Here is a 19,479-nt window from a genome sequence, read left to right on the forward strand (position 1 = left end):
GTCCCAATGCCTCAATAATTTAAAGCCCTCCCTCCTACACCAATTTTCCAGCCACGTGTTCATCCTCTCTATCCTTCTATTCTTGTACTCATTAGCACGTGGCACTGGTAGTAACCCGGAGATAACTAGCTTTGAGGTCCTACCCTTTAATTTTCTTCCTAGCTCCCTAAAGTCTTCCTGTAGGACTTCATCCCTCATTTTACCTATGTCATTGGTCCCGATACGGATCACGACCTCTTGCTGTTTACCCTCTCCCCCCGCCCCGTGTCCATTCTGTGACATCCTTGAATCTGGCACCAGGGGGGCACAAAACCATTCGGGAAGCACGTCTACAGCCGCAGAAACTCAAAATCAAAATTTTTAAAACCATTGTGGCACACCCTTCGCCTCAGTCCCGATAAAGAGACTTCAGCTCATCAGTACCAGACAAAATAATTGCCTGTCACACTCCGAGCAATTTACCAAAGAACAACTCACTTTTACATTGTACTAGGGCAAGTGTTTTCAGATAAAATGTATGTTATATATTTATTGATTAAAAATATGCATTATTGTATGGTTGATTTTACATTACACTCTGCGCAATTAAAAAGCACTAGAATTCTCAGAAAGTTTCAACATTTTTAAATCTGAAACTCCAAAAACCAAAATTAGCAACAACATACTTTTGAAATTAAAATCATCTTGAAACTGATTCACAATAAAGCAACTTGATTTTGTTTATACTTTTATTGCTGCTGATCTCCTTTCACTGCTTCCCTCTCTTTTTGTAAACAGTGGTCCTATTCCTGCTAATCACTAGTCCTGGTCCCTTGAAAACGCTGCCCTCACAAAAAATTGTGTTTTTCGCCCCCAGTTCCCCCTCCTGAGTGCAGCATGTGTGATTGCTGCAACCACCTAATTAGACAGCCAAATTGCATCAGTCAGGTTGAATGGTCAAAGAGCCACATTGAGCAACAGAAGAGCCAACCAACAGCAGCTCATGAACCGTGTGTTGACCACGTCTGTTATAGACAATAAACAAGCTTAAACTATGGTAGCAGGAACTCCAATCAGACCAACTATTGTTCTGTAGGAGTATATAATAATGGTATATTCAACAGAATGGAGTTCAAAGCTTAACTATTTATTTTATTTGAGTAATTCAGGAAATGTGTATTTACTTTCAATATTAGACAGATGTTTTGATTGTACTTATTTTCAAATTTATACATATTTAAAGTTTTTAATTAAATAAAAGATTTAGGGGGTGAAATTGCCATTTTTTATAGCCTCATTAGCACCTTCGGGGGGGGCGCTAATGGGGCACGAGGTTATCGCCTGGGGGAAGGGGTCGATGGCGCCTACGGGGAAATTGTCCCAGAGGTTTGAGAGGGGTGTTGTGCCGTTAGCGCCGTGCCATGCGATTTGTGCCCTGGGCTGGCGCATACATGGCAATGACGTCATCGCCATGTGTGCCGACCCCTCAACGACCCACAACGACCCCTTTGTGCCTCGCGGGGTAAATTGCCCTGCAGGCGGCGAGGATGGTGCCAGCGGATGTCACCGCCAGTTTCATGGGTCGCGAAGCTGGTGGACATTTGCCATTGGAGCTCCCCTTAAAGGGGGGGCCGTTTGAGCTGCGGGCCGCCATATTTTTCTGCCGGCCGATTCTTCTGTTGGCCCGACAATGGCGGCCCTCGCCTCGACTGGATCACTATCCTGCGGCATGGCACTCTGTTTTGGCTGCCGGGCTATTGGCCCGGTCGAGGGCATCCCTGGTGGCCCAGTTGTGGCCGCCAAAAGGATTGCACAGTGTGCAGCGACCTTCCCCTTTAACTGAAGGACATTTTTCACAGTTAAAGACCCAAATTCCGGGTCACTTACCAATACTTTGCGGCGAGTGATAAATTTTCACATTATTCAAATTATGCGCCCAAACGGGCATGAGGCAATTTCGCCCTCTAATATGTTTCTAAGACAGAGAGTCTGGATAAATGGTTCATTCTCTGATTGGTACCAGTAACTAGTGGGTCACCGCAGGGATCAGTGCTGGGACCGCAACTATTTACAATCTATATTAATGACTTGGAAGAAGGGACTGAGTGTAACGTAGCCAAGTTTGCTGACAATACAAAGATGGGAGGAAAAGCAATATGTGAGGAGGACACAAAAAATCTGCAAACGGACATAGACAGGCTAAGTGAGTGGGCAAAAATTTGGCAGATGGAGTATAATGTTGGAAAGTGCGAAGTTTTACACTTTGGCAGAAAAAAAATCAAGGAGCAAGTTATTATTTAAATGGAGAAAGATTACAAAGTGCTGCAGTACAGCGGGACCTGGGGGTACTTGTGCATAAAACACAAAAGGTTAGTATGCAGGTACAGCAAGTGATCAGGAAGGCCAATGAAATCTTGGCCTTTATTGCAAAGGGGATGGAGTATAAAAGCAAGGAAGTCTTGCTACAGCTGTACAGGGTATTAGTGAGGCCAAGAATACTGGAATACTGCGTGCAGTTTTGGTTTCCATATTTACGAAAGGATATACTTGCATTAGAGGGAGTTCAGAGAAGGTTCACTAGGTTGATTCCAGAGATGAAGGGGTTGACTTATGAGGAAAGGTTGAGTAGGTTGGGCCTTTACTCCTTGGAATTCAGGTGATCTTATTGAAACGTATTAGATTATGAGGGGGCTTGACAAGGTTAATGCAGAGAGGATGTTTCCACTGATGGGGGAGACTAGAACTAGAGGGCATGATCTTAGAATAAGGGGCCGCCCATTTAAAACTGAGATGAGGAGAAATTTCTTCTCTCAGAAGGTTGTAAATCTGTAGAATTCGCTGCCTCAGAGAGCTGTGGAAGCTGGGACATTGAATGAATTTAAGACAGAAATGGACAGTTTCTTAAACGATAAGGGGATAAGGGGTTATGGGGAGCAGGCAGGGAGGTGGAGCTGAGTCCATGATCAGATCAGCTATGATCTTATTGAATGGCGGAGCAGGCTTGAGGCGCCGTATGGCCTATTCCTGTTCCTATTTCTTATGTTCTTATTATGTAAACTTGTTAAACAGAACAGTGTAATCCTTGACCTGCTTCAGTGACTGAGTACTCTCGGGGGATGAAATTGCCCTGCGCCTCAATTGGGGATTGTAACCTACTGGAGGGAGATTTGAACATCAGCGTCTCCCTGGCAGCAGAGGCAGCGTGAGCCTGGAACAGCTGGAGGGGGATTTGAACATCAGCATCTCCCTTACAACGGAGGCAGCTTGAGCCTGGAGCAGCTGGAGGGAGATTTAAACATCAGCGTCTACCTGACAGCGGAGGGAGCGTGGGCCTAGAGCAGCTGGAGGGAGATTTGAGCATCAGCATCTCGCTGACAATGGAGGCAGCTCGAGCGTGGGGCTATTACAGGTCCTATCAAGATGACAAAATGAGAAATAAAAAGTAATAAAATTATGACATCACAAGGATGAAGGACAGTGATTGGTTCTTCCAGATTAATTGAATCACTGGACAGCGAATGAATCTTAAAGAAAGCTAATAACTGATTTAATTTGCTTCAATTGCTGATTTTCAATTTTAACTTAACTTATATTTGTTATATATAATTTAATTTTGTTTAATTATAATTAATCTTTATTATACTGATTTTACTATTGTATAATCCTTATTGTATTATTTACAATATAACTTGAATTTTTAAAAAAGTTTTTTTCACCTGTGTTTATCTGCGCGTGCATTTTGGCTGCTGCTTCGGACCCGAGCCTTTAACCTCTTTTTACACTTCCTTCTCATGCTTTTTCTCTCTTTCCCTCAATGGTCAATATCTACCATGTTGTAAAATTGTTGTGAAGCGCCTTGGGATGTTTTACTACATTTAAGGCGCCATATAAATAAAAGTTATTATTATTACTGGGGCCGGGAATTCCTGCGCTGAATTGGGCTTACCGCCCCTCAAAGGAAATGGAGCGCTATCTCGTGTGCAGGGAGCGCATTTTCCCCTGCGGGTGGTAAGGGGTTGGGGTGCTGAGGGGTCGCCGCGCACGGCGATGATGTCATCACCGGTTGCATGGCTGCCTGGGGCGCTACCCGCGGCGTTGCCATGGCAGCACCTCTGCAAACCCCCGAGCAATTTCCCGGGAGCGAGTAGTGATCACCCCCGCCCGCCCCCCCGTGCGAAAAGTGTGTTGCGTCCCATTGGCACCCCCCTCTGAAAAAGGAGCAATTTCGCCCCCTCTGTCTCTTTAGTTTCACATATATACTTATTACTAATTTGCAATTACAGTGAACAATTTGAGGTGATGCAGGTAATGAGTATTTTTCAATAACAATGCACACTTCACATTAGAAAATGCATAAGTTGTAGTAAGAAAAATTGATCTTCTGTCATAAACATTATAATTTAACAGTTTTTATAGTTGCCAGCGCTTGCAACTTGTTCTTTGCAGTCCCTTGCAGTCAGAATCAGGTGAATTCATAATGGGGAACAAAGAAATGGCAGACCAATTGAACAAATACTTTGGTTCTGCCTTCACTAAGGCAGACACCAATAACCTCCCGAAAATATTAAGGGACCTGGGGTCTAGCGAGAAGGAGGAACTAAGGGAACTGAGGGAAATCCTTATTAGTCAGGAAATGGTGTTAGGGAAATTGATGCGATTGAAGACCAATAAATCCCCAGGGCCTGATAGTCTGCATCCCAGAGTATTAAGGAAGTGGCCCGAGAAATATTAGATGCATTGGTGGTCATTTTCCAACATTCCATGGACTCTGGATCAGTTCCTATGGATTGGAGAGTAGCTAATGTAACCCCACTTTTTAAAAAAGGAGGGAGAGAGAAAACAGGGAATTATAGACTGGTTAGCCTGACATCGGTAGTGGGGAAAATGCTGGAATCAATTATTAAAGATGCAATAGCAGCGCATTTGGAAAGCAGTGACAGGTTCGGTCCAAGTCAGCATGGATTTATGAAAGGGAAATCATGCTTGACAAACCTTCTAGAATTTTTTGAGGATGTAACTAGTAGAGTGGATAAGGGAGAACCAGTGGATGTGGTGTATTTGGACTTTCAAAAGACTTTTGACAAGGTCCCATACAAGAGATTAGTGTGAAATATTAAAGCACATGGTATTGGGGGTATTGTATTGACATGGATAGAGAACTGGTTGGCAGACAGGAAGCAAAGAGTGGGAATAAACGGGTCCTTTTCAGAATGGCAGGCAGTGACTAGTGGGGTAACGCAAGGTTCAGTGCTGAGACCCCAGCTATTTACAATATACATTAATGATTTAGACAAAGGAATTGAATGTAATATTTCCAAGTTTACAGATGACACTAAGCTGGGTGGCAGTGTGAGCTGTGAGGAGGTTGCTAAGAGGCTGCAGGGTGACTTGGACAGGTTAGGTGAGTGGGCAAATGCATGACAGATGTAGTATAATGTGGATAAGTGTGAGGTTATCCACTTTGGTGGTAAAAACGGGAAGGCAGATTATTATCTGAATGGTGACAGATTAGTAAAAGGGGAGGTGCCACGAGACCTGGGTGTCATGGTACATCAGTCATTGAAGGTAGGCTTGCAGGTACAGCAGGCAGTAAAGAAAGAAAATGGCATGTTGGTCTTCATAGCGAGAGGATTAGAGTACAGGAGCAGGCTGCAATTGTACAGGTCCTTGGTGAGACCACACCTTGAGTATTGTGTGCAGTTTTGGTCTCCTAAAATGAGGAAGGACATTCTTACTATTGAGAGAGTACAGCGAAGGTTCACCAGACTGATTCCCAAGATGGCAGAACTGACACATGAAGAACGATTGGATCGACTAGGCTTATATTCATTGGAATTTAGAAGAATGAGAGGGGATCTCATAGAAACCTATAAAATTCTGACGGGATTGGACAGGTTAGATGCAGGAAGAATGTTCCCGATGTTGGAGAAGTCCAGAACCAGGGGTCACAGTCTAAGGATAAGGGGTAAGCCATTTAGGACAGAGATGAGGAAAAACTTTTTCACCCAGAGATTTGTGAACCTATGGAATTCTCTACCACAGAAAGTTGTTGAGTCCAGTTCGTTGGATATATTCAAAAAGGAGCTAGATGTGGCCCTTACGCCTAAAGGGATCAGTGGGTATGGAGAGAAGGCAGGAGTGGGGTACTGAAGTTGCATGATCAGCCATGATCATATTGAATGGTGGTGCAGGCTCAAAGGGCCGAATGGCCTGCTCCTGCACCTATTTTCTATGTTTCTATGTTTCTCTCTTGAATCAGCTTCGGTCAATTAGAATAACACATACTTATCAACATTTAATAAATCATATGTTTATTCCATGCACTGGCTCTACATTTTCCTTGCAATTCAATCTAATTTGAGTTAGTGACAATTGTTCTCAGTAAATTCAGGGTCCATCTGGCCTAACTGCTGGGTGTTTTCCATTCAGAAACAAACTCCAGCAAGATTCCATCAATCTCCCTAACCAGCTTTATACCATCTCTTCACATCTGATATGCACCCATGCTATACAAAACAGGAAAAACATCTTTCAGTCAGATAAAGATGATGTATGTTTGAAGTTTTACATTTTCTAGATTCATTGAACTGAAATACACATGATAACTGAAGATGTTTCTCGGAGCTGAGATATGCCAGAAGTTACCTTTATTCTCTATCTTTCTCACCTGAACACTCTCCCAGATTCCCTGGTGGACACTGACAGATGTATGGGCCACGGCCTACACCACCTCTAACACAATGCATGTCACTAGGGCAAGGCTTCTCTTGGCAAACATCAGAAACAACAGGGCAGAGGTCACCTGTCACAGAAAAGGAAACAGCTTGGAGAAACAGTTTTATTCAATCATTCATTGAGGCTATAATTATATATTATTTTATACTGATATAACTATAAAACAATTTAAAAGGTCAAGATATTTACCCTTTTGTCCTCTTTAGATTTGACAGATTTTAATCAAAATTATTTTTCCCTAGATTATTCACAAATTCTCTGATATATAGTGTTTAAATGAGGACTGCCAATGTGTTTGTTAAAAATGCCATGTTGCTGAAGAATTCACTGCTGATACTAATGAAATGAGATCTTTAAGGATACGCTAATTGAAACTGACAACAGATAATTAGTGCCATGCTTCATTTTGCTGAAATATACCTATTCATTTGTTGAAGTCTGTTGAAATAAACCAAAAGTTTTGCAAGTTATAAAATAATTACTCTATTACTCATCAAAGTTTCATTGAGATAAATTAAAGTAATACATCAGTAAATGCACTGACTGGTATGATACTGAGCCACACAAATGAGGAAGGTCCCAGGTTTCATTCTCGCTCTGTGCTGAGCTAGCGGAGTCTTACCAGGGTACTACAGTTGGAAACTGTTCATCTGGGTTAGGGATGGAAAAAGAGAAGGCAAGATTCCTTCTCCTGCCAACTGTTCAGTGGACTATGCAGGCAAGCATGTATCTTTTACACAGATACACAACACACAAACAAATGCACATATTAGTTTGGTTATGATGATCATCCAGTGGCAATAACTTGCCAACAATGTTAAAGTTGAGCCACAAAGAATAGTCACTTGGCAAGGTACTGGAGGCTGATCAGTGTTCATAAGAACATAAGAAATAGGAACAGGTGTAGGCCATTTGGCACCTCGAGCCTGCCCCGCCATTCAATAAGATCATGGCTGATCTGATCTTGGCCTCAAGCTCCACTTTCCTGCCTGCTCCCCATAACCCTCGACTCCCTTATCATTTAAAAATCTGTCTATCTCCACCTTAAATATATTCAATGACCCAGCCTCCACAGCTCTCTGGGGGGGTAGAGAATTCCAAAGATTCACAACCTTCTGAGAGAAGCAATGCCTCCTCATTTTCGTTGTAAATGGGCGACGCCTTATTCTGAAACAGTACCCCCTAGTTTTAGATTTCCCCCATGAGGGGAAACATCCTCTCTGTGTCTACTCTGACAAGCCCCCTCAGAATCTTATACGTTTCAATAAGATCACCTCTCATTCTTCTAAACTCCAATGAGTATAGGCCCAACCTGCTCAACCTTTCTTCACAAGACAACCTCTTCATCTCAGGAATCAACCTTGTGAACCTTCTCTGAACTGCCTCTAATGCAAGTATATTCCTCCTTAAATAAGGAGACCTGTATCCTGCATCCATGGAACTGTATCCTAGCATGAGTTTTCATAAAATTGGAAGAGGTAGGGAAACATAGACATGACATGTATAAATTATCCCTAAACAAGAGTATTAAAAATGGAGTAACAAAAACAAATTAATATACCTAAGACTATGTACATCATATACAAAAACGCAACACCTGTAAACCAATTGTGACAAAGCTACCAAAAATTGAAACTGTGATTTCTTTCCACCGACTCTACCACAATACTGAGCTGTATGTCTAAATCCCATCCCAAGGCATGCAGATGAAAGTGGGGCAGTGTGGCTTTGTTGTTCCCGGGATTTCCCTAACCTTACGCCCATTTGTCGCCACTGAAAAACATTGCTACTTTAAAGGCCATGGTGTTGGGTCCACTACTGTGCCCCAGAGGTGGTAAAGAAGCAAAAAGTTCAAGTGATCCCACAATACTTTGGCTAGAAGTGAGTCATAATATATAAAAGGTGCTTTGAAAGATACTTGCTGAATTTTTCAGGCAGTTTAAGAGAATTCAGTTGAAAGAATGTCTCTGAAGTTGAAATGGTTTTCTCTGTTGGGATTCCAGTATCATTGTATTTTGAGGAGGATGACATGGAGGAAGACAGGATAGAACCCAGTAGAGTGTAACATTATACGCATAGGCAACACCTGATCTGTAGATAATCCCTGCCACAGGCAACCTTTGAGAAGACTCTGTTTCCCCTCCCTGCCTCCCGGGCCCCAATACAGTAAATGAGATAAGCCAGCTATTGGAACATGCCCTAGAGTCCCTTCCCACCATAGCCTCAACCTTGCCAGCGGCTGTAAATGTGAAAAAGCACTGAACTTTTATACATCCAGTTTTCAAGTGTCCTCTGGAGACATTAGTCATATTAGCCTCCATCAGCAGTGCATTGGTGCATTATGCAGCTGACAGATGACCTGTTCATGTATGCCTTTGATTTCATTGACATGGACTCCAAAAAGCAGAGAAAAAGAGCAATCAACATCTTTCAAATGGCTGGATTCCCCAAGTGCAGGATGCAATTATTTCGATCCAGGTGGGGATAAAGTCTCATCTGAAAGCGCCATCAATTTCATCAACAGGAAAAGATTTCATCCACTGAATTGTGCAGATAGTGAATGATACAAGCCATCTCTTTGCAATGTCAATACATGCTAGCCAGGAAGCAGTCCTGATTGTTTTATTCTCAGGCCATCTAGGATCCTGCAGTGTGTCAGGATGGTTGATAGGAAACAAGAGTACTCATTCAGCCATGGCCAATGACTCCTTCTGTCATACGAGGCCAAAACATGTAAAATGATGCATTGAAAGCTCATTATCATAGGCAGTCTCTCGAAATCGAGGAAGACTTGCTTCCACTCCAAAAATGATTTCTTAGATGACTAAACATTCCAATACAGGAATTACAGTCTTTGTCACAGGTGGGACAGACAGTCGTTGAAGGAAAGGGTGGCTGGGACTGGTTTGCCACACGCTCCTTCCTCTGCCTGCGCTTGGTTTCTGCATGCTCTCGGCAACAAGACTCGAAATGCTCAGCACCCTACTGGATGCTCTTCCTCCACTTAGGGCGGTCTTTGGCCAGGGACTCCCAGGTGTCAGTGACAATGTTTCATTTTATCAAGGAGGCTTTCAGGGTGTCCTTGAAACATTTCCTCTGCCCACCTGGGGCTCGCTTGCCGTGTAGGAGGTCCAAGTAGAGTGCTTGGTTTGGGAGTCTTATGTCAGGCATGCGAACAATGTGGCCCGCCCAACGGAGCTGGTTGAGTATGGTCAGTGCTTCGATGCTGTGGATGTTGGCCTGATCAAGGACGTTAATGTTGGAGTGCCTGTCCTCCCAGGGGATCTTCCGGAGACATCGTTGAAAGCTACACTAATAATAGTTGAGCGATCATTAGTATTCTCAGACCTCACTTCTGTTGTTTGGATCGGTCGGGGGAGCAAAACAGTACAGCAATCATCTCGAAAATTATCGTGGTTTGCTGTATCCTCCATAATTTGGCCATTACAAAGGGATTGGGCATTCCATCCACAGAATGTGGAGGAATATGGTGGAGATGACCAGTTCTCAGATTTTGACGAGGATGCTGAACAGAGAGGTGGCAACCGCAGCCACCATTGGACAGTAAATCATCACCCACTTTTTCCAGTATAAGCATAATTTAAGATTGAGAATCATAACTTACAGCTGCTGCCAGGATCAGCTGGTACAGACAGAAGCATGAAGTGACTGAGCTTTGAGTAGTGATTTTTACAGCTGGGAAACATTTAATGCAGTGGGTTTTTTTGCCATCCTGCCTATACAGATCTGGACTTACAGACCACCAACAGATTTTTGATTCTCCCCGGCTTCCCCCTCCCATATCCTGCCCACAGTGAAGGTTTCTCAGGAGCAAGTATGGAAATTCTCTATTGGCATACCCCTGTATCAAAGTTTTTTACAAATCTCGCTAGCCAAATCTCTGGTCAGGGCTCTCATGGACAGCTTAGATGGAGATGATGGTCCTTGCAGGTCGGGGCCGCCACGCCGAATGCCAGGTCAGGTCTCCTCACACCACTCCTTTGAAGGCCCTGATCTGCTGATGGTCCTGCTGATGGCTGCGTGGAAGCAATTCATCCTCTATACGATGGACCGCCTATGATGATGATGATATGGAGAGGTTTGCTGTATTGCGACTGAAATGATTTAACCGTGATGTGAAAAGTTTGATGCTAATTGCAATGCTGGCCACGCTCTCTGGGTGAACAGATCACCATTGGTAGTTTACGTTAACTGCACTCATTTGCAGGCCTTTGAGGGAGGCTTTAAAAATGAAGCTGGTTCTTTTGGACCCAAAAATACTAAAAGGTACATTTTAAAGCATTTTTTATTTTAATTTAATAAGAAACTGACTATTGTGCTCCAATATAACTAGAAAATAGTTTTATATTTTCTAAAAGTAAGTTACTCAGAGGACATGGATTCACATGTGATTTAAAATGTTTATTTTTTGTGATAAACCTATTTTCAGATGTTTTAATCAAACTTCACTAATTTAAAATATACAAAGGAAAATTTTATAAAGTGAAAATTTTTTTTAAATTACTACATTTTAAATCACTGCAGTTTGTGCAGGTACATGGCACATTTTGTGTTCAGCGATGTGCAAATGAGTTTGAGTAGAAACTCGGGAGGTGAGGGGAAATGCTTCAAAACGACCACAATTTTGGGCACAATTTGTGCCAGAATCACCGATTGCGCCCAAAGTAGAAATTCTATTCCATTAAAATAAAGTGCCAAGTGCAGAGAAACAGTAACATTCATAAGTGCAAAAGTTTGTTTTCTAATTTATGTAACTCCCTCTTTCACAACTTAGTTGGTTCACAAAATGGGCTCATCAAATGAGAAAGCATGGCTGTAATTATTTTAATGCATCTTTAATTAAACTATATTGTTCTATTAAGAAAATGTTATATCCATATGTGTAAATGCTCTAGTTGTGAGACAAATGGCCATTTACAAATCTAAAACTGCACACTACAGCGATACTATCAAGTTTTATAAAACAAAGAAATTACCACATGAACTTACATTTTTTTATCATCAAAATTTGTTTAAAAAAAATACTGATTGGACAGTTTTTAAAATGCTGTCCGGGAGAATTTCCTGGCTTATGGTATTACTCACCATTACAAGTGCATGTTGCGCCCCTGTAATAACGGGGGGACACAAAGCTAATCCTTGCAGTGCTGTAGGTCATCGTGGACTGTGTTTCCGCAACAAACATCTGCTCACAGTGCTGTTCTTGGCACTCCTCACCAGAGCAACTCTTGTCCGTGATAGCGGAAACATGAAGGCCATTTTCTAGGTCCTTCTTTGCATTTCTAAGTTTCTGAATTAAATAAGCAGATTTGTAGAACCCATTTCTATACATTTGCACTGCCAACAAAACTTCAAGTCGACGTGTGCCTGTGACTGGCTGGATACTAATGATATGAAGGGTGTCTTGCTTTTGGGCAACAATAATGTTCCGAAGGCTCCGCCTAAATCCATGGAGATGAAGTCCAATAAAATCTTCAGGAGAGATGTATTCAAATTGAACAGTTATTGCATTGTTTAGCATACCCTGAGTCACCTGCTCAACATGAACCACCACTTCAACAGGCACAGTAAAGCGCCCATCACTGACAGACACATTCAAAACATACTTGCCACTATCCAGTCCCCCAAGTGCAATTATCTTCCCATCTTGGCTATTTATAGTGAACAAACTTCTTTGATCTGACCTAAAACTGTAGGTAAGGATGTCATACATATCTTGATCGGTAGCATGAATCTTCCCAATTACACCTCCTGGAAACTCATCCTCCATCGTGGAAATAAAAATCTCAAGTGGAATAGCAGTTGGTTTATGAATGCTTTCTTCAATCACACGAACAAGAATATAGGTGAAAGAAGTCAGCGGTGGCTTACCAGAGTCTTTAGCCTGTCATATTGTGAGCAAAAATAAACATATTTAACTGCTTCATTTTTGGTTTGAAACAGAGCTTTAACAATAGGAGAAAACACAAGATAGATATGTCATTTTCAAGAAGCAGCATTCTTTCCAAAAATCTTATTTACTTTTAAAGTCTCCATTTTAAAATTCTTTTTTTTTCCCCCTCCAATTATAAGTCACTCTCATCAATCCAAAATAATCAGCCAGATATTACTGAATAGTTCGGCTGAACTGGATGTAGGATCATTAGTAAACAGAGGAATAGGAGTAGGCCATTTAGCCCCTTGAACCTGTTCTGCCATTCAAGTGGACCATGGCTGATCTGTATCCAAACTCCATCTGTGGCAATGATTAACTTTTTTTATACAAGTATGAACTTAATTTTTTTTTGCTGATTATTCTTGAGTCTTAAGAATCGAAAATAAAATGTATACAACATGCATGTCAATATATTCAATAAACTGTATTTATAAATACACAAATTTGCTAACATTTCATTTATTTAAATGCCTTCTATTTAATATATTTTGGATTGGGGGCTCAACAAGGTGGATGCACAGAGGATATTTCCACTCATTGGGAAACTAAAACTAGGGGACATAGTCTCAGAATAAGGGCTGCCCATTTAAAACTGAGATGAGGAGAAATTTCTTCCCTCAGAGGGTTGTAAATTTATGGAATTCTCTACCCCGAGAGCTGTGGAGGCTGGGTCATGAAATATATTTAAGGCGGAGATAGACAGATTTTTGAGCGATAAAGGAGTAATGGATTATAGGGAGTGGGCAGGGAAGTGGAGACATGATCAGATCAGCCATGATCTTATTGAATGGCGGAGCAGGCTCGAGGGGCAAAATGACCTACTCCTGCTCCTATTTCTTATGTTCTTATGTTCTTATAACTAGATAGATTAGTAGCTTTGTTGACCTGGTGCTTAACTATTGCTAGTAGAGATGAAGACAGTCAGAAGGTGACCTTATCACCATGAAAATTAAATCTTTCTGGGCTTCAGAGGCAGTAATTGAGCTTGGAGTACAGTCCTCACACAGCCTGAGATAAAATTTGTATCTCTCATGAGGCTGACCATAACTCATTCTTGCTTCATAACTCAGAAATTATCCAGCCAGACTCAGTTCTGGAGTTAACATTTATATCTCACTGCTGTATATGAAATATCCTCTAACTGTCTGCTTATTATTAGATGACTTGTCAGAGAAACCTAATTGATTATGCAGAAATAGCGTTGGTTCCAAAAAGATTACTGGGTAACAGGGCTATCAATCATTTCTACCTTTCAAGTTAAATTAGTTGATTATTTTTGCTGACTGAAAAGAAAGAAAGACTTGCAATTATATAGCACCTTTCACGACCACCAGTCATCCTAAAGCGCTTTACAGCCAAGAAGGAAATAAACTATCAGAATAAACAGAATTTGGAATAATAACAAGTTTGATTGTACCGGAGTAAAATTCTAAGTGGATGAATGCTATAATTTCAAAAGCAACATTTTCAAAAATATTTTCAATTGTAATCATAAATATTATGCACCAGGTCAGCTATAATTACAGTAAAATGTAAGGTCATTTTAACATTAGGCTTGAGATAATAACACTACAAGACGGATTGATTATTAGTCTCAGGACAGAAAAAGATATTGTAATTTGAATTGGTCTCCTCTAACAGGTAAGCCAATGGAGTTCCATTCGAAGGAATCAGTTGAGAATATGCTGTGTGCTATGAAGCATAATCAGGGAAAGCAGATGCCTAATAAGGTGATGTTGTTTTATGTTATGGAAATCAATACATTTCCAGCACAACTTTGCTCCCTGTACATCAAAGACACCAGGCATACCTTTTTCCAAAAGCAATGGAATGGCCTTACTGCTGGAGTGAAAACACAAGACTGGCACAATCTCTTACCTGCACACGCAGAAGATATTCTGTTGTATACTTCTGGTTAAACACAGTTGCAGATCTCAGAACTCCTTGTTGATCTAAAACAAACTCCTTCCCGTCATTCCCAGCAAGAATAGTGAATGTGAATGGCGGCCCATTGTGGGAAGAGTCCTGGTCAGTTACTGAAAGTTGCAGGATACTGGTACCCACAGATTTATTTTCCTAAAAACACATGAACGGTGAGTACATTTCAAGCCAGTCATGATTACATTAGCATAGAATACACTGACACAGTTTTCATTTTTTTGGCTTAAAGTAGATCATGACACTGGAAACAAGTTGGATTTTCTAAATTTTGAGGAGCAGGGGGAATGATATGTATATAGATGGAAGGAAGTATTGATTCCAGTATTCTTTCAATCGTCCCATTCATCAGTCTAGAAAGGACATAGCTCTTGGTAGTTCACACATTGTCAATTAGCAAAATGGTGAGGTGGAAACTTGGAATATAACTGGGCATTTTAGGATTTGTGGTCCTTCAATCTAATTTCAGACTGACTGGCAGGAAGACAGTATGATAAATTTGACTGAACTATGTGAAGGGGCAGAAGCGTGTTCTTTCACACAACTCTAACAGGTACTTTTTCAGATTTCTACAAATCTGATTACAAAGTAGATTTAGTAAACAAAATAGGCGAGAAATTCGTTTTTTGGTCATAGCGGTCGGTATTCATAGCGGTACTTTTCCGCCAAAAATACCGCTATGACTCCACTACAATTTAAAGGCTTAACATTCAATAAAAAATGCGCTCAGTGATAAAAATCGACATTGCACAAGAATTCGTGGCGCAAACCGAAATTTTCTGCAACTTTTCTCCGAGGCCAATACCGCTGCGAGTTGGGCCTCGGGAGGGCGGAAAACACCAATAAAAATTCCAAAAAACAAAAAATAAAATATCACAAAAACATTCACAAGACCCTTTTCTATCAAATCACTGCAAAAGAATTTTTAAAAAAAACTTTAACTTATCTTTTTTGCAGGTCTTCATACTTACTGCCGTTCCAAGGGCTGCAACGCAGCTTTCCCCCCAGTGTTTTCTTTGGTTCTATCTACGGGTCGCTGCGAGTCAAATATCAGGCAAAAGTGCTTTTTCCAGTGTAGCACGCTGGCGGTCCACTCCCCAGCGGTATTTAAAAACCGCCGGCGCAAGACTTCTGGGTCTTTCCTGCCGCACCGTTTTCCGCCAAAAACAGCGAAACATCGCTGAAAAACCCGGGGAATTTCCAGCCCTATTTTTACGTGACATCAGGTGCAAAACAATATCTGAAGATGACTCATGATTAAAGGAATTTGTTTGTAATGTACAACAACACACCATAGATCAGATAATTGTTCTGAAACCAAGAGGCTGCATATATAGGCTATGCGAGAGGAACAATGGAACATTAAAACACAGTTTGGAATAGAAATGTAAATTTTATGAGGCACTAATCCTGGCCAAGTTTTTGTTTAAATCACCAGAAAATCAGAAGCATTGCAAACTCTGTTTGCCTCTGTGCCCGATTCGTCAATCTCTGATCCCATTGAGCAAGACTCCATTCCAAGAGCCTTTCCTCTCAAAATTTACTATGTAGACAGCAATCAAGCTTTGTAAATAAACTTTTAACAGATCCCAGTAGACAAATTTAAAGTAGACACATGTATAAAATGACCAATGGATGACTTTTAAATGATTAAACCCATTACAGCTGAATGAGATCAAGACAGAGTGATTTTTGCTGCAGAAGGCAAGAAAGCAAGATTGGCCTGAACAGGAGCTGGTGGTGATACTGTGTGCTGTGTAACTGAAGCCATGTGAGGATTGTACTGATTGGGATGCATATGCAGGAGATGCAACACCTGTCCTTTTACCTCCTCCTTTCTCACTGTCCAGGGCCCCAAAAACTCCTTCCAGGTGAAACAGTGATTTACTTGCACTTCTTTCAATTTAGTATACTGTATTTGCTGTTCACAATGCGGTCTCCTCTATATTGGGGAGATCAAACGCAGATTGGGTGACCGCTTTGCGGAACACCTCCATTCAGTCCACAAGCATGACCCCGAGCTTCCGGTTGCCTGTCATTTTAATTCTCTGCTCCACTCCCACTCTGACCTCTTTGCCCTCGGCCTCTTACACTGTTCCAATGAAACTCAACATAAGCTTGAGGAACAGAATCTCATCTTTCGATTAGGCACTTTACAGCCTTCAGGACTCAACATCGAGTTCAACAATTTCAGACCATAACCTTGGCTGTCATTTTTTCCCAGACGGCAACTGTTGATAATTCTGCTATACCCATTTAAACCTCTTTTAGATCCATCGTTTGTTTCTTTTCTTGTTCCATTACCATCTCCTTTTGCTTTGTACAATCAAACCTTTTCATTTAATCATTCCTGCCTTCCATCCGATCACAGCCCTTCCCTTTTGCTCTTTCCTCCCCTCCCCCTTTTCCTGCCCCTGCACTTGCTTAAAATCTGTTACATCTCCAACTTTTTTCAGTTTTGATGAAAGGTCATTGACTTGAAATGTTAACTCTGGTTCTCTCCACAGATACCGCCTGACCTGCTGAGTATTTCCAGCATTTTCTGTTTTTATTTCAGACTTCCAGCATCCACAGTACTTTGCTTTTGTTAGAATCTAAACTAAATTGCTGTACACTACAGGACATAACACAATACAGAAAAGGGATCTGGATGGATTGGTTGATAGATCCATAAAACTAACAGTGCAGTTTACAGCAGTAATAAGGAAAGCTAAATGGATCTTGGTATGTATACCCAGAGGGATACAGCACAAGTTCCAGGAGGCAAATCTGTACAAGGCATACAAGAAGTACTATGTACATTACAGCAAGGATGTCCAGGTATTGGGGGCAATGCAGAAAAGACTAAACAAATTGGACATCTGAGCTATGAGCAAAGATTGAAGAGTTTGGGATTTTACTCCCGAGGATAGAAGGTCTCACAGGCAATATTATTCAAGTTCCTTAAGAGAATACAAAAATTGAACCCCAATAATATGTTTGAGATTACCACAAGATCCCTGAGAGAGAAAGTCTGCAGACAATTCAGGTTTAACTATTTTATACAGGGTGTGGTGAACATATGGGAGGCAGTGGGGGCAGAAATTGAACAATTTAAAAGAGAACTAGCTGGATATTTGAGCGAGTGGGCAATTGAAAGGTATTCGTTTTTGGGACCAGCCAGATAAACTGAAAAGTATTTTCTGGTCCTGTACTTTCTCATTTCCTATGTAAATTTACAGTAGTAAGAACATCAGGTAAGCCTGCCAGAGAAAGTCACAGAAATGTAACAAAATGTATCAAGCCATGGAACATTTCCAATAAATTTAGAAGCTGACTTCTTGCAACATTTTATTTTGAAGCAGTAATAAGATAGGTAGCTCTCAAATGGTTGGTCTGATTCAGCAAATTTAGAGAGGTGAAAATATGGAAGCATGCCATAAGCATACGACACAGTATAACCTGAACATTATATAAATTTATTAATAGGAATAAGATATGAAAGAAACTCAAGTTGGAGCCATTTTTGAGATTTACCTGAATGACAGCTGAATAATTTGCTGGGATGAAATCAGGGGGATTATCATTAATATCCGAGACATCAATGTTCACAGTAACTGTAGATGACATGGGAGGTATTCCACTATCTTTGGCTTGCACAGTTAATGAATACCCAGACACCTGTTGGAATAATTAAATAAGCATTATAGGATAATTTATAAAACCTATTTAACGCATTCAAGGATATTCTACAGAAAGAGGTTATCCTGTAATACTTCATGTGAAATTCTCATGAGTGCCAAATTCAACTCAAACACAATCGCACAAAATCTTGTACTAGGCATAAACCTTTGTAGTAAATTGGTTGGTTAACATAGCTGATCACTGAATCTTGGTAACAAATTCCATCGTTTCATCATCTGAGCACAAAGGTTCTATGCGAATAGGAAGGCATGATATAAAAACATTGGGCCCGAAATTCGCCACCATAACATAAGAACATAAGAAATAGGAGCAGGAGCAGGCCATATGGCCCCTCGAGACTGCTCCGCTATTTAATACGATCATAGCTGAACTTCTCTGAACTGCCTCCAAAGCAAGTATATCCTTTCGTAAATATGGAAACCAAAACTGCACGCAATATTCCAGGTGTGGCCTCACCAATACTCTGTACAACTGCAGCAAAACTTCCCTGCTTTTATACTCCATCCCCTTTGCAATAAAGGCCAAGATTCCATTGGTTTTCCTGATCACTTGTTGTACCTGCATACGAAATTTTTGTGTTTCATGCACAAGTACCCCCGGGTCCCGCAGCACTTTGCAATCTTTCTCCATTTAAATAATAACTTGTTTTTATTTTTTCTGCCAAAGTGTATGACCTAACACTTTCCAACCTTATACTCCATCTGCCAAATTTTTGTCCACTCACTTAGTCTGTTATGTCCTTTTGCAGATTTTTTGTGTCCTCCTTGCACATTGATTTTCCTCCCATTGCTTTGTATCGTCTGCAAACTTGGCCACGTCACACTTGGTCCCTTCTTCCAAGTCGTTAATATAGATTGTAAATAGTTGGGGTCCCAGCATGTATCTCGGCGGCACCCCACTGGTTACTGATTGCCAACCCAAGAATTAACCATTTATCCCAACTCTCTGTTTTCTGTTCATTAGCCAATCCTCTATCCATGCTAATATATTACCCCCAATCCCGTGAACTTTTATCTTGTGCAGTAACCTTTTATGTGGCACCTTGTCAAATGCCTTCTGGAAGTCCAAATACACCACATCCACTGGTTCCCCTTTATCCACCCTGTTCATTACATCCTCAAGGAATCCAGCAAATTTATCAAACATGATTTCCCCTTCATAAATCAATGCTGGCTCTGCCTGACCAA

General features: G+C 41.1%; 1 protein-coding gene across 3 annotated transcripts in view; it reads right to left on the reverse strand.

Moving 5' to 3' along the window:
- LOC139275058 (protocadherin Fat 3-like) overlaps nucleotides 1-19,479 on the reverse strand; it is a 941,319-nt gene that overhangs the window by 90,219 nt on the left and 831,621 nt on the right. For all 3 annotated transcript variants that reach the window (XM_070891994.1, XM_070891992.1, XM_070891993.1), the window contains exons 17-20: nucleotides 18,125-18,268; nucleotides 14,549-14,746; nucleotides 11,821-12,619; nucleotides 6,647-6,781 (exon numbers count right to left, since the gene is read on the reverse strand). In XM_070891994.1, the coding sequence (XP_070748095.1) occupies nucleotides 6,647-6,781; nucleotides 11,821-12,619; nucleotides 14,549-14,746; nucleotides 18,125-18,268 (1,276 nt within the window). The remainder of the gene's footprint in view (nucleotides 1-6,646; nucleotides 6,782-11,820; nucleotides 12,620-14,548; nucleotides 14,747-18,124; nucleotides 18,269-19,479) is intronic.

The sequence above is a fragment of the Pristiophorus japonicus genome, chromosome 10 (assembly GCF_044704955.1).
Source record: "Pristiophorus japonicus isolate sPriJap1 chromosome 10, sPriJap1.hap1, whole genome shotgun sequence".
NCBI classification, from domain to species: domain Eukaryota; kingdom Metazoa; phylum Chordata; class Chondrichthyes; family Pristiophoridae; genus Pristiophorus; species Pristiophorus japonicus.